General features: G+C 40.8%; 1 protein-coding gene across 1 annotated transcript in view; it reads right to left on the reverse strand.

Moving 5' to 3' along the window:
- Positions 1-379: 379 nt before the first annotated feature.
- nxph2a (neurexophilin 2a) overlaps positions 380-14,604 on the reverse strand; it is a 146,465-nt gene continuing 132,240 nt past the window's right edge. Inside the window, exon 3 of the mRNA XM_043694085.2 lies at positions 380-1,925. Coding sequence (XP_043550020.1) covers positions 1,176-1,925 — 750 coding nt within the window. The 3' untranslated portion in view covers positions 380-1,175. The remainder of the gene's footprint in view (positions 1,926-14,604) is intronic.

A 14,604-nucleotide genomic window follows, 5' to 3' on the forward strand; every position in this document is an offset into this window, starting at 1 on the left:
CCCAGTTGGCTCCAGATTGGGATAAAGAGAGAATGCCACACCCTCCAATGCAGCAGGCAAGTTATCCCATTTGGAAGTTCAGTTACTTTCCCCACCTGGCAGGAGAGCAGGTAATTGGGCTAGTAATGCTAAGCCTCTTCAGTGGCTGATAATTGACCACTTTAAGGGTGTTAATTGGTGGAGAGTTGATACGTTTGCCCATAGACTTTCTCATCCAATACCTACTTACTAAGGTGAGACCAACTTGATTAATATTTGCCCTCATCACCATCTGCCTTGCCACTTCCAGAAGGGGATAATTGCTCCTTTGCTACAGTGAAGTGCAAAGCAAAATTGAATAAATAAGTCTGTAGAATTAAGGTAGACTAACAAAAGTAGAGTTTATCTTGTTTGAAACTCTGCTAAGAATTTGTAAAAATATGTCTTGGTTTAATAAGCTATGGCCCTTGTGAACCCCATTTCATTTTAAAATGTTCAGTAAATACGAAGACATGTTGAGATGAAGCCATGTGACATTTTATTGAAGGATTGCACAACAAATGGAGAACAGAGTATTGGTTTACTAAGTTGCTTTCCTTGTGTCCTCTAATTTATTTCCAATTTGAATATTTCATTGACACAAACAGACTTTTGTAAAGAAACAATTTTACAGGACTACATTTACAAAACACACTATATTATACATTAAAATGTGTTCAGTCATTTTTCTCTTACATTGTTATGTTATGTTTTGGCTAGTTGACGAATCTACCTTGCATGTTTCTTTATTTCCCCCAGGGGGGAAAATAAACTATAAAGACTGCATTCTTCAATTAATGTGCAAATTTGACATTTAGAAAATTGCTCATTCTTGTATAGGGAGCAGTGGTTGAAATATAAATATGCAGTTTAGCCTTAGGCTGAAGTTTCAAAGATAAAGTTTATTATTTTTATAACTGCATATTATTTTAATTTTGTTCTTGCTGTGAGGACTGCTAATAACAGTCTCTTCATTTTACAAATGCTCATCATGCATTTACACCATCAGGTGCTCCCTTTGGGGTAACAGCTGCATCAAACCAGATGTGCCTGTCTTAAGCATTTACTATCATTATTATTCCATGACATTGACTATGTATAAATAAGTTACATACAGAGGGGTGGTCTTCACATAACACAAGCCCATGGATATTCTGTTAACCAGATGAATAATAAGGGGTTTCACTATGATAGTTGTAATCGGGGCAAACTTTCTGCACAAGTTTATAATCTACACTGTAGAAAGCTATATATATGCATATAACCTTGAATGGTTTGGAACATAACCAGGAAACATGACTTTGGGTCTGCTCCTGATAGCATATCTTTGAAGGATCATAATTACATAGTGCGGTCTTCTTTGCTCTGTCTGTTTTCTCATACTCAATTCGACAGTTGAATGTTTTGGACTCCTTGGTCTCCGTTGTTGACTGCTGGGAGAAGTCAAATTCCACGACCTTGGATGGTGGAACCAGGCTTACAGATACATTCCCAAGACCAGTTGAGTTGTGTCTAAAGTAAACACTGAAAGTCCCATTCCCATGGTCAACTATCTTCCCAGTAATGAGAAGATTCAATTTAACTGTTTTGATGTTGGAATGGAAGTCTCCCCACCCAAACATTTTCTTGAATTTTCCTGTTTTAACAATGGGTCTGCGTTTGGTCCGTGAGTGGGATTCCTGAATATCCGTTAGGTTGTTTAACCATGCCCATAAGTCATTTGAAGCTTTAATACGTGAAATATCAGTGATGTCCTGTTTCGGTTTGGGACTTTCCTTCACAAAGAGCCGCAATGGATTTACTCTCTGTGGATCAGCCAAATTATCAGCAAGTGTTTGTCCTGCTGCCTTGTTCCTTAGTTCCAGAAGTTCCAAAGTTCTTCCAAAATGATTCTCACGAGAGGTGATCTACAAGTAAAAAAGAAAGTGTTAATCAAGTCCACAAAAGCAAATTAGCTCTCCCAATAGTTTTTTTCTGTTTTAAACACTCTGAACACTCTATGAAACAGACAGCCAGTAAATACTGTGGAAGCAATTGTGTGGATGATCTAAATTTAGCTAAGGTCTCCTACAAGTTAATGTGTATTGTTTTTAACAATTTGTCCTGTAAGGAGAAAATGAACTATTTAATTTTGTGAGAGAACTGGAAATTGATAACTCTCTAATTTCACTATGACAAAGTGATATTTTCAAAGCCCATGAAAGTATTAACATTTTTGATTGAAAATAATGATTTCAGTTAACGAACAATTATTCCTTAACAGATAATGCATTCTGAAAGGCCAACAAATGTCTTTTTGTTTTGATTTTGATTCCATAAGTTCCTTGCATCATTACTCTCACTATTACATTCTGCAGAAAGAAATCATTACTATATACAGATGACACAATAATTCATCTTTCTTCTATAAGCCGTTGCTTCACGAATGCAATGACCTCTTTTTATCATTGTATTTGGATGTATTTCCACAGATAGTGATGCAAGTTTTACGGTAGATAATTAGGGCAGAGCCAAGTGGGTGTATGTGTGTATTGCATCACTCATAAATAAAACAAGCCAATGCACCACCCACATGGTGTTGCTAAGTTAAGTGCACTGTATTACAAAAACTGATAATGGGAACAAATAAATGAACTGGTCCTGAAATACTTTATATTAGATTGAAATCCTATCATAACCGTCAGGATTGTGCCCAGTATGTTCCACGGGTTTGACTCTGCTGGAGCTTGTGGGGTCAATCCCAGAAATATTGGAATACTGGAATAAGGGATGAGGCAGCAGAACCGATACTTCATTGATGATTTGGCTGATCCACAGAGGACAAATCCATTGCAGTTTGTGAGGGATATTCCCTAGCTCTAAGAGGACATCACTAATATTTAACTGGTAAAACCGCAGGTGATTTATGGGCATGGCCAAACAACCTAACAGACATTAAGATATGGACCAAATCAGCATATCCTTGGTATCTGTCTACCAGAAAATCTGCTGCCTTCCTTCCCCTTAGAAGAGGGCTGTCCAAAACTCACTCCACTCCCACCTTTCAGATAAAAATATAACTTTTCAGGGGCCAAGCTTGTTAGCTGAGTTTGAACATTACTGGTACATCCACATGTCATCATGCAAGTCCTTACACCTCAAATCAACATCAGCTCAAGTTGGAGATGGTCAATAGTATCAAGTTCCTAGCAGTGATGATCACCAATCTGTCCTGGTTCACCCACATTGATGTGATAGTCAAGAAAGTGCAACAACACCTCTACTTCTTCAGGAGGCTAAGAAAGTTTGGCATGTCTGTAAAGACTCTTACCAGTTTTTATAGATGCACCGTAGAAAGCATTCTATCTGATGCAGCACAGTATGGCATCAGGACTGCAAGAAATTGCAGAAAGTTGTGAACACAGCCTAGTCCGTTACACAAGCCAACCTTCCATCCATTGACTCCATCTACACTTCTCACTGCCTCCAAACGGCAGCCAACATCATCAAAGACACCTCCCATCCCAGTTATAATCTCTTCCAATCTTTTACAACAGGCAGAAGATACAAAAGCTTAAACGTACAGACAGACAGATTCTTTCCCGCTATTATTAGACTTCTGAATGAACCTTTCAAAGTTCAAATTTAACCTCCCTCTTTGTGCACTTTTTCTGCAGTTGTGACATTGTATTCCTCGCTCTGTTCTATTACCCTAATGGACTTTGTATTGTATAATCTGTCTGTGTTGCACGCAAAGCAGAACTTTTTATTATACCTAGATACATGTGACAATAATAAATCAAAGCAAAAAATCCCATAAAAGACAAAGAGAACCTTCCAGAAATTGAGAAGATTAAGTGCAACCTTGCATCCACCATTTTCTGGAAGTACTGGCAATCTCCAGCTGTAGTTAGGGAAGGAGATGAGTGGGATCCCTGCAGAATCTTGACCCTATGTCAATGTTACATCAAAGGATTACTAAGTTAAATTAGTATCCACAAACAGAAAGAAGTAAGGAAAGGGCCGCACTATCAATGACATGTTTCTGATACTAATAAATGTTTAATGATAAAATGTTGGAGAAAAGAGCACGGTAGGAGGGGGATTTATAAAACAAATGTCTGACACATAAACTATAAGGCTAAGTTTTCAGTGTTCAGGAAAATAACATAAGGCTGAATTTTACTCCCTGATGAGAGTCAAGGTGATGGTGGGGGAGGAAAGGTGAGGAGTTGATATGGTTCCTCAATGTTGCTCTGTCACTGGTGAGGTATCTCAGTAGCAGACAGGGTAAAACTGGCATAAGTGTCAGCTATCTAATCCACAAAGGAGGACTGCTGATAATTTGCATGATTTAGGATTTTGTTATGGACCATTAAGTGGACCTGCTGGGATTTGAACAATTACAAGGTGCACCCCCCCTTCCCTTCTTCCCCCACAACCGTTCAAAAACCAATGCATAGTTACTCTGCTAGTTTCTTTGAGGCAGCTGGCAGCTTGAACAGCCACTGCAGTCAGATACTCAGATACTTCAAAATGGGCAATGCGCAGGAAATCAGTTCTGAAGAAGGATCACTGGACCTGAAATATTAACTCTGATTTCTCTCCACAGGTGCTGTCAGATATGCTGAGATATTTGAGCCATTGCCATTCTTTGGCAGGAAATTTAGTTCCCTTTGACCCAATGATCCCTTTGGAGGGCCGTTCTCCTCTGACGCACAGAACCTGCCGTCTCTGGACACCAGTAACTTTTTATTTTAATTAGTTCACTTCTGGGATGCGGACATCACTGACATAGCCATTTTTCATTGCCCATGCCTAGTTAGCCTTTAGAAGGTGGTGGTGAGCTGCTTTCTTCAACCGGTGCAGTCTCTGTGCTGTGGGTAGACCCACAATGCAGTTGGGAAGGGATTCCCAGTATTTTGACTCAGCAACACTAAAGGTACGGTGATATATTTCCAAGTCAGAATGGTGAGAGGCATTATGGTAAACTTGCAGATGATAGTATTCCCAGGTATGTGCTGCCATTGTCCTTTTACATGGTTCTGCACGTGGTTTGGAAGGTACTGTCTAATGGTCCTTGTGAAATCTCCAGCACACTGCTACTACTGTGTGCTGTTGTGAAGGGATGATTGTGGATGCAATGTCAAGAGGACTGCTTTGTTCTGGATAATTTCAAGCTTCGTGAATGTTGTTGGAGCTGCACCCATCCAGTAAATGGAGAGTATTCATCACACTTCTGACTTATGTTTTGTAGATGATCAACACGCTTTGGATAATCAGGAGGTGAGGCACTCACTACAGTATTGCCATTCTATGACCTTCTCTTATAGCCACAGTGTAGTGATTCCTGTTCATTTTCTGGTGAGTAGCAACCCGCCTTGGCGAATTCAATGTGGAAATGCTATTGAATTTCAAGGGAGGATGGTTAGATTCATTTTGTTGGAGATGGTCATTACCTAACACTTGTGTGGCATGTAAGTTACTTTTCAATTTAACTTAACTTGTGGTGTTTGAGACCATCTCTCTCTATCGCAGCAGCACCCACCTCTCTCAGTAGCACTGCTGAAGTATCATAGATGCTGCCAGCATCAAGGGTCAGCATGCCATTCTTCATGGACAGAGGTCACAGCAGGGAGCCAGTTATGAAATTGTCTCCCAGAAAATTGCCAAGCTGATTTGTTCTCTCACAAGTATGGGCTCAGGGCCCCTATTTGATCCTGCCATCATGGTTTTGAGATTTGAGGGAAAATTCAACCTTTAGTTTCTGGGCTAAATACATTCTCTGGAATTAAGGAGGGAAACATATTTAATTTATATGGTCCCTCTTCTGTGTAAAGAACCTAAATTTGCAGTTCATACACTGGGATATATCATTAGATGATAGAAAAGGCAGTGGTATAGGATAAATCCTATTCGAGGGAAGTGACAGTCTAGTAAGATTATTGCTTCAAGTATTGCGGGGACCTGGTTTTAAATCCTGTCATGGCAGATGGTGGAATTTTAATTCAATAAAAATCTAGGATTAAGAGTCTAATGTTGACCATAAATCCATTGTCATTTACCCGGAAAACCCCATCTGATTCACTAATGTCCTTTGGGGAAGGATTCTGCCATCCTCACCTGGTCTGGCTTGCAGGTGATTCCAGACCCACAGCAATGTGATTGACTCTTGACTGCCCTCTGGGTATTTAGGGATGGGCAATAAATGCTGGTCTAGCCAGTGATGTCCTCATCCCATCAATGAATAAAAAAAATCAGAGAGAGTTTCAACTAGCTGACTGTCGCAAAGGTGACACAATGCCGCCGAATTGTGTTTACGCAACTTGATACAAAGCAAAAGCAATAAAAAGGAGAAAGTGTAGATGCTGGAGATCAGAGTCAAAACATGTGGTGCTAGGAAAGCAGAGCTGGTCAGGCAGCATCCGAGGGGCAGGAGAGTCAACATTGAGCATATACTCGAAACGTTGACTCTCCTGCTCCTCAGATGCTGCCTGAACAGCTGTGATTTTCCAGAAGCACTGAAAACCAGAACAAGCAAAATTTCCAATAAATTTCAGTGATCCAAGGTTCCTGCAGCAAAGACTCCATTTTTTTCTCTTTGTACCTGGAAGAATAAATATACCCTCTTCAAGAAAAAGGTGAAACATAGAAACAACAGTATCTTATTCAGATGATTTGCATAAAACAAACATGATGTGCTTAAAAAGAAGCAGCAAAGATTAATGTCATCTAGTAAACATCACAGTGTGTGGTACTGCAAGGGGCAATTCTCCCAGAATAGTCTGTGGCATGGACGGCAAACTGTTTTTATAAAATGTCAAGAGCAATCAGCAATATGTCTGGACCATTATGAATATATTCAGTTATATTGCAGCAGCGCGCTGATAGTCCCTATTATATACATTTTCAAAACTAAGTGGCAAAAAAAGCTTATTTTCCTCGCTATGCTAGTTGAGTTGGAATGCAGCTCAGGTTGACAGAATGAAAGTTTTTCTCTGCTGATTACAAGGGTTCTATGTGGATTGAATTCTAAAAAATGTCTAGTCAGTTCCTCGTAGGAATGAGCCTAAAGCACCAATGCACTCAGAATTTCCATCACCCGTCATCTCAGCTTGATTCAGTTGCTAGCACCTTCACCTCTGGGTCACCTCTGCATTCAACACCAGATCCATAATTTGACCACATGGTCCAAGATGTCACTTATTGCATCTGCATTGCTGGAAGTATCTACTTTCAAAAGCAATGTTGAACTGAGGCTCCAGGTAGCTATAAAGTATCCCAAAGTACTATAACACCTAATAAATGTATGTGGTACCTTTTCCATTTCATTTATATCCTTCTTATAATGGGAGATTGAAAATTGCACATAAGGTTATTTAGAAGTTCAACGTTTTCTCCTTGCATGTGCAATTTAATGCCTCTAAGTACAAAACCAAAGATACCTTTTACATTTTTTATGTTGCATCTTCTTGCGCTGCCACCTCAGTGACCTGTGGATTTGCACATTGATAGCCTTCCACTCTTCCATTCCATATTAAATTTCACCATTTATGGTGTACTTATTTTCTTTCCTTTACTTCTAAAATTACGGTATATTTTTGCAAGCAGAACTGTATGTGCCCATCCTGCTTCTCTTATGTTCTCTTGAAGTCCTCATTGCAGTCTACCACACCTCCCAATGTTGTGTTATTAGCAGCTTTTGATATCCTCCCTGGATTCCAAATATCAGATCACTTCAGGATCAGTAGAGTGGATCAGTACAGATGGTTCTGAAACACCACTCATTGTTGTTTTTCAATGGGTGAAACTTGGCTTTACTGCCAGCTATACCTTTCTGATCTCCAACCTCTTTGTACAATTAGAAATTTCTTTTGTCATTATTCTTGCTTTGGGCATTTGGTGTGGTACTTTATCAAGTGTGTTTATTTTTGAAAATCCATATAATCAATTCACAGTGAATTTTAACCCCCTATTGTTTTTCAGCAAGACATTCTATAAAACTGTCTCAGAATGCCAGTCCTTTAGTATTCCATCTTGCCCATCTCTGATGTTTCAAAGTGAATTCTTTCATTGTATGTGGGTACTTCTGGCTGAGCTAGCGTTCATTGCCCATCCTAAATTGCCTTTGAGAAAGTGATAGTGACACAACCTCTTGAACCACTGCTGACCATACACTGTAGGCACATTGACATGCGGTTAGGGAGGGAAGTGTGATTAACTCCTGTCTTATAATCTGTTATAAACTGTGATGATTGCAATAAGGTAACTGTCAGACAATTTCCTGCCATATCCCTGCTTCTTTGTTTTCAAAGAAGAGAGTGATATTTACCAGTTAGCCTTTCACCCTCTGAAAAATTTAGAAATGGTTGTTGGAACATCCATTATTCAGTAATCTTTGCATTATCTGGAAGACCGCATCTGGAGTGAGACACAACCAAGTGAATATATAGTTCGGGGACTTTGGGGGAGTGTGGGAATTCAGTGCAGGAAGAGATAAGATTTTTTTAACAGAATAAATTGAAGCCCAGATCAGGGGCCCAGCACAAAACCAACAGCGGTATCAAAGGAAAACCAGTGTTTGCGTAAGTTTATTGGTGGGTAATAGCTGCTAATTTAACTATCTATTACAGATTACTTTCAGAAATAAAATCTCAAATTTCTGGAAAAACACTGCAGGACAAGTACTTAAATGTGCACCCTATCTGAACCAAGGTAAATAAGCTTGAGGCACAGTTTGAAATTTACAGGTGGATAAGACAGAGATGTAGCAATGGGATCAAGGTTGGGAATTAAATATCTAAGGATCCTAGCGAAAGGATGGGGGTGTTGCTTATAGTAAGAAACAAAATTAAATCAATAGCAAGAAGTGATAGCGAGTTGGAAAATATTGAATCTGTGTGGGTAGAGTTGAGGAACTGCAAAGGGGAAAAAAGGCCCCCAATGGGAAATTTGTACAGGCCTCTTAGCAGTAGTCAGAATGTGAGGAAGAAAACAAATCAGGAGATAGAAAAGACACGTAAGAAAGACCACTTCAATATGCAGGTATATTAGCAGCTGATCCCAAGAGAAGGAGCTCATGCAATGTTTATGAGATGGTATTTTTGGAGCAGAGCCCACTAGCGAACAGGCAATCTCGATTTGGTGATGTGTAATGAGGCAGAATTGATCAGGTAGCTTAATGTGAAGGGGGGGCAGTGGCCACAGTATGAGAGAATTCACCCTGCTGTTTGAGAGGGAGAAGATTGAATCGAATGTAATGGTATTACAATTGAGTAAAGGTAACTATAGAGATATGAGGGAGGAGGTAACCAGAGTTGATTGGAAGGGCAGCCTAGCAGGGAAGATGATGGAGCAGCAATGGCAAGAGCTTCTGGGTAACCTTAGGAGGCACAACCAAAATTTATCTCAAGGAAGAAGAAACATACTAAGGGGAGGACAAGACAACCGTGACTGACAAGGGAAGTCAAGAATAGCATAAAAGCCAAAGCAAAAGCATGTTATATGGTAAAAATCAGTGGGAAGACTTTAAAACCAGCAAAAGACAACTAAAAAAACTCAATAAATGTGGAGAAGACAAAAAAAAATGAGCGAGTGACATAGCAGGTTGCACAAGTTTTTTTTTAGTTGAAACTTTATTGCTGGAACAGCACAGCAGGTCAGGCAGCATCCAGGGAACAGGAGATTCGACGTTTCGGGCACAGGCCCTTCTTCAGGAATGAGCAGAGAGTGTTCAGCAGGAGAAGATAAAAGGTAGGGAGGAGGGACTTGGAGGAGGGGAGTTGGAAATGTGTTGGATATCACATTTCCAACTCCCCTCCTCCAAGTCCCTCCTCCCTACCTTTTATCTTCTCCTGCTGAACACTCTCTGCTCATTCCTGAAGAAGGGCCTGTGCCCGAAACGTCGAATCTCCTGTTCCCTGGATGCTGCCTGACCTGCTGTGCTGTTCCAGCAATAAAGTTTCAACTTTGATCTCCAGCATCTGCAGACCTCACTTTCTCCTCCAAGTTTTTTTTTAGATCTATAAAAGGGAGAGGTAAGAATAGAGACTGGATCACAAGAAAATGGGGCTGGAAATATAAAAGTGTGGAACAAGGAAATGGCAAAGGAACTGAATAGGTACTTTGCATCAATATGTACAATGCTTACATTGTACACCAGACACCACCAGCATACCAGAACTTCAAGAGAGTCCAGAGGCAGAGGCAAGTGTAGAGGAGAAGAAGAAAGTGATGGGGAAGCTGAAAGGTCTGAAGGTGGATAAATCACCTGGATCACATGGACTACACCTCAAAGTTCTGAAGGAGATAGCTGATGAAGTTATAAGATACTGGAGGTGATCTTTCAGGAATCACTGGAGTTAGGGACTCGAAAATTGCTAATGTAGCATCCCTGGTTAAGAAGGGAGTATGTTGAATGCCTTCCCTCCTTCCTCCATGTGCAGGGGGTGGAGATAGTGCCGGTGCTGTTCTCAATGAGGTAGCTGACATTCACCACTTTACTGACCAACTGGTTCAGTCAGATGTTGTTCTTCTCCAGCTCACAGTTGGAGGCCAAGATGATTTTCTTCAAGTTGGCCAGTAGGCATCTTTCTTCTCTGCAGCCTCAGGAAGATGAGGCATAAAGCCCTCTGCTCCGATTAAGTCATTCTCAGCCACCAAACAAAACCCAATGAGTTAACAGCTATGACACTAAACAGTGAATGTGCAGTAGGAAGTAACCCCTGCTCCAACTTGGGAGGAGTCAGACATGTAAACATTCTTAGACAGAGCCACTTTCATAGCCATTGGCAATGCAATAGTTGTCCTTCTCTGTGGTAGCAGTCAGGATGGGCTTTAGTGAGAATTGCTTAGTGAGGCAGAGAGATCTGACATACTGCTCTTCACTGCAGTTCAGATTGATTGATTTATTGCTGTCACATGTACTGAGATACAGTGAACTGTGTTGTTTCCATGTTAAAGACAGATCATACCATACAAAGTCCATCAGGGTAGCAGAACAGAGTGCATTGTAGAATTGCTCCTTGAATGCTTGAAAGAATTTGACTTTCCTCTCCTGGCACACTTCTTATAGCAACTTGTCCTGCTCTGTGTCACCTCTGTTCATTCTCCCTGTTGTTTTATAAAAACAGAAACTTAGCAGCTTTGGCAGTATCTGTGGAGAGATAAACAGAGTTAGTGTTTTGAGTTTCCTCTGACTCTTCTTGGGAACACAGTTCTTCAGCTCTCAGTTCCTATTTCAGACTTGAACTGTTAACTCAATTTTTCTCTCCATAGGTGCTGCCAGAGCTATTGAGTTTTGATAGCATCCTCAGTGTTTTGTTTTAATTCCTGCCGTACTGTATGCAAAGAACTGCACACTTGTTTGGGAGCAAGACGTTTGTGCTGAGCACTTGAGTTCATGATAAAGTTCTTTAGCTTGTGCTGTGACAATCCCTGTAGATTTCAGCAACTTTAAACAGCAGAAGGTATCAACCAATTCTCCAATTGCTGCCAGCACTAATAGAAATCAATCAGTAACTGACTTGAACGTTGTTAATGGTTCCTTTGCATACTAGTCAAGGAGTGTGTGTTCTTTGCTGCTGATGAATTTATGTTCAGATACATAAGTTTAAGCGTTGATGTTAGCTGGATGACTGAGTTCTAAAATATTCATGCTGGCACTTAATCAGGGTTATTTGCTGGTTGATGTACTGAATTGCTCCAATCAGGGAGTCCTGGCTGACATATAAAAAGGGGAGTGTCCGAGATGCTGACACTCTGATAGCTGACTCTCAATGAGGCAGTATTAGAGTCAAGGACGGGTCATGTACAAAGGTTTCAGATACTGTCCTCTGTGGAGTTATTTCAGGAATAAGCTCAAGGTGCTGAATGGCCTACTCCGGTTCCTATGTCAATGTGAGGGAGGTTTCAGCTTCAAGGGGTAGGTGTCATGGGGAGGAAGGTTGGGGAGCAAAAGCAGGGCGAGTCTTTCAGAGGGTCGCTTCCTTCCCAATTTTGGATCCCACAATCAGGCAGTGAGTGCTTGTAAATAGAGGACTCACCTGGGAGCCTACAAGCAAATGTGCCAGGTTTTATTTACTTTGCTTCTTACATCACAAATTTTTTATTTAGTTCATTCATGAGCTGTAGCACTGGCTGGACCAACAATCTTTGCCCATCCCTGAACTGACCCATGATTTGAGTGGCTTGCTAGAGTTATTCCAGAAGGCAATTAAATGTTCATTGCTGTGGGGCTGGAATAACACATAGGCCAGCAGTTTCCTGTCCTAATGGACACTGGTGAACCAGATGGGTTTTCACAATAATTGACCATGGTTACCATTAGGCCAGCTTTTAATTCCAGTTTCAATTCAAATTCCACCATCTGCCCCATAGGCATGAGCCTGGGTTGCTGGATTTCTCAAGCTTTTGAAATTGCCACTATTCCATTGCCTCCCTTGTGCCATTGGGGTTAATACCAGTACTGGTGGGATGAGGTCCTTACGTATGTATTAATACACTTAAGTACTACAATTATTGGTGGGGTAGGAAGTCAATAAACTTAATCAAGGTGGGGGCAACAGGATCCCACCCCCATAAGCTAATTAAAAACTGATTGTTTAACTCTACCCTTAACTTTTTTTTACTATACAATCAAGTTACTATTTATTTATTGAAACCAAGTTTTGAAATACATATTTGTAGCAGGGATTCACTTTTGTCCAAAATTCCATATATGCATTTATTACTTCAGACGCTGGATGAATTAGGCCATCAGTTATACAATTTTAACTGGATTTACGGACTTAAACATGCTCATGCATCCACCAGTATATGGTAAGGAAGTCAATTCCTGCAAGTAAAATGATTTGGATATGAACGTTGAAGGTATAGTTAGTAAGTTTGCAGATAACACCAAAATTGGAGGCGCAGTGGACAGTGAAGAAGGTTACCTCAGAGTGCAATGGAATCTTGATCAGATGGGCCAATGGGCCAAGAAGTGGCAGATCGGGTTTGTTTTAGATGAATGTTAGGTGCTGCATTTTGTAAAGGCAAATCAGGGCAGAACTTATACACTTGATGGTAAGGTCCTGGGGAGTGTTGCTGAACAAAGAAACCTTGGAGTGCAGGTTTATAGTTCCTTGATAATAGAGTCGCAGGTAGATAGGATAGTAAAGAAGACATTTGCCTTTGTTGGTCAGTGCATTGAGTACAGGAGTTGGGAGGTCATGTTGCGGTTGTACAGGACATTGGTTGGTCACGACTGGAATACTGCATTCAATTCTGGTGTCCCTCCTATAGGAAGGATGTTGTGAAACTTGAAAGGGTTCATAAAAGATTTACAAGGATGTTGCCAGGGTTGGAGGGTTTGAGCTACAAGAGAGGCTGAATAGCCGGGGGGGCTACTTTCCCTGCAGTGTAGGAGGCTGAGGGGTGACCTTATAGAGGTTAATAAAATCATGAGAGGCATGGATAGGGTAAATAGACAAGATCGCCTCCTCGGTGTGGAGGAGTTCAAAATTGGAGGGCATAGGTTTAAGGTGAGAGAGAAAAAATTTAAAAGGAACCTAAGGAGCAACTTTTTCATACAGAGGGTGGTGCATGTATGGAATGAGCTGCCAGAGGAAGTGGTAGAGGCTAATGCAATTAAAATATTTAAAAGGCATCTGGATGGGTATATGAATAGGAAGGGCTTGGAGGAACACGGGCCAAATGCTGGCAACTGGGACTAGATTTATTTAGGTTATCTGGTTGACATGAACACGTTGATCCAAAAGGTCTGTTTCATGCTATATACCTCTATGGCTCTAAGTAACTGCTCAATTTCACAAGTTGCAACAGCCTGTAAGATGCTGTGGCAACTTTAATTACATCTAGATAGAAGAGCCATGTTCTATCACCGAGATTTATTTGGAATAATGTCCTTTGAACAGAAAAGCTAAATCAAAGTGTAATTGGCTATTTCATTCCCAGATTTCATTCTGCATTTACACTGCGGAATAAACTAATCCCCAAATTCTATTATGCCATTAGCTATGAAATCAGTCAAGGCGATTGTGTGGCAAACTAAAATCATTTGCATTTCTGAGGTTCAAGTAGTATATTGAGGCATACTAATAAGTAGACATAGAGGGAGATTCACCCTGTAGGGCATGACACATAGAATCATAGAGTCACAGAGATGTATAGTATGGAAACAGACTCTTCAGTCCAATTCGTCCATGCCAACCAGATATCCTAACCTAATCTAGTCCCATTTGCCAGCACTTGGCCCATATCCCTCTAAACACTTCCTTTTCATATACCCATCCAGATGCCTCTTAAATGTTGCAATTGTACCAGCATCTACCACCTCCTCTGGCAGCTCATTCTGTACACACACTACTATCTGCGTGAAAAAGTTGCACCTTAGGTCCCTTTTATATTTTTCTCCTGTTACCCTAAACCTATGCCCTCTAGTTCTAGACTCGCCTATCCAAGGGAAATTACTTTGTCTATTTATCCTATCCATGCCCCTCATGATTTCAGAAACCTCTATAAGGTCACCCCTCAGCCTCCGACGCTCCAGGGAAAACAGCCACAGCCTGTTCAGCCCCTCCCTATAGCTCAAATCCTCCAACACTG

Source organism: Chiloscyllium plagiosum, unplaced genomic scaffold (assembly GCF_037043375.1).
Source record: "Chiloscyllium plagiosum isolate Xiang-an unplaced genomic scaffold, Cpla_swu_hap1 HiC_scaffold_7, whole genome shotgun sequence".
Taxonomy (NCBI): Eukaryota; Metazoa; Chordata; class Chondrichthyes; order Orectolobiformes; family Hemiscylliidae; genus Chiloscyllium; species Chiloscyllium plagiosum.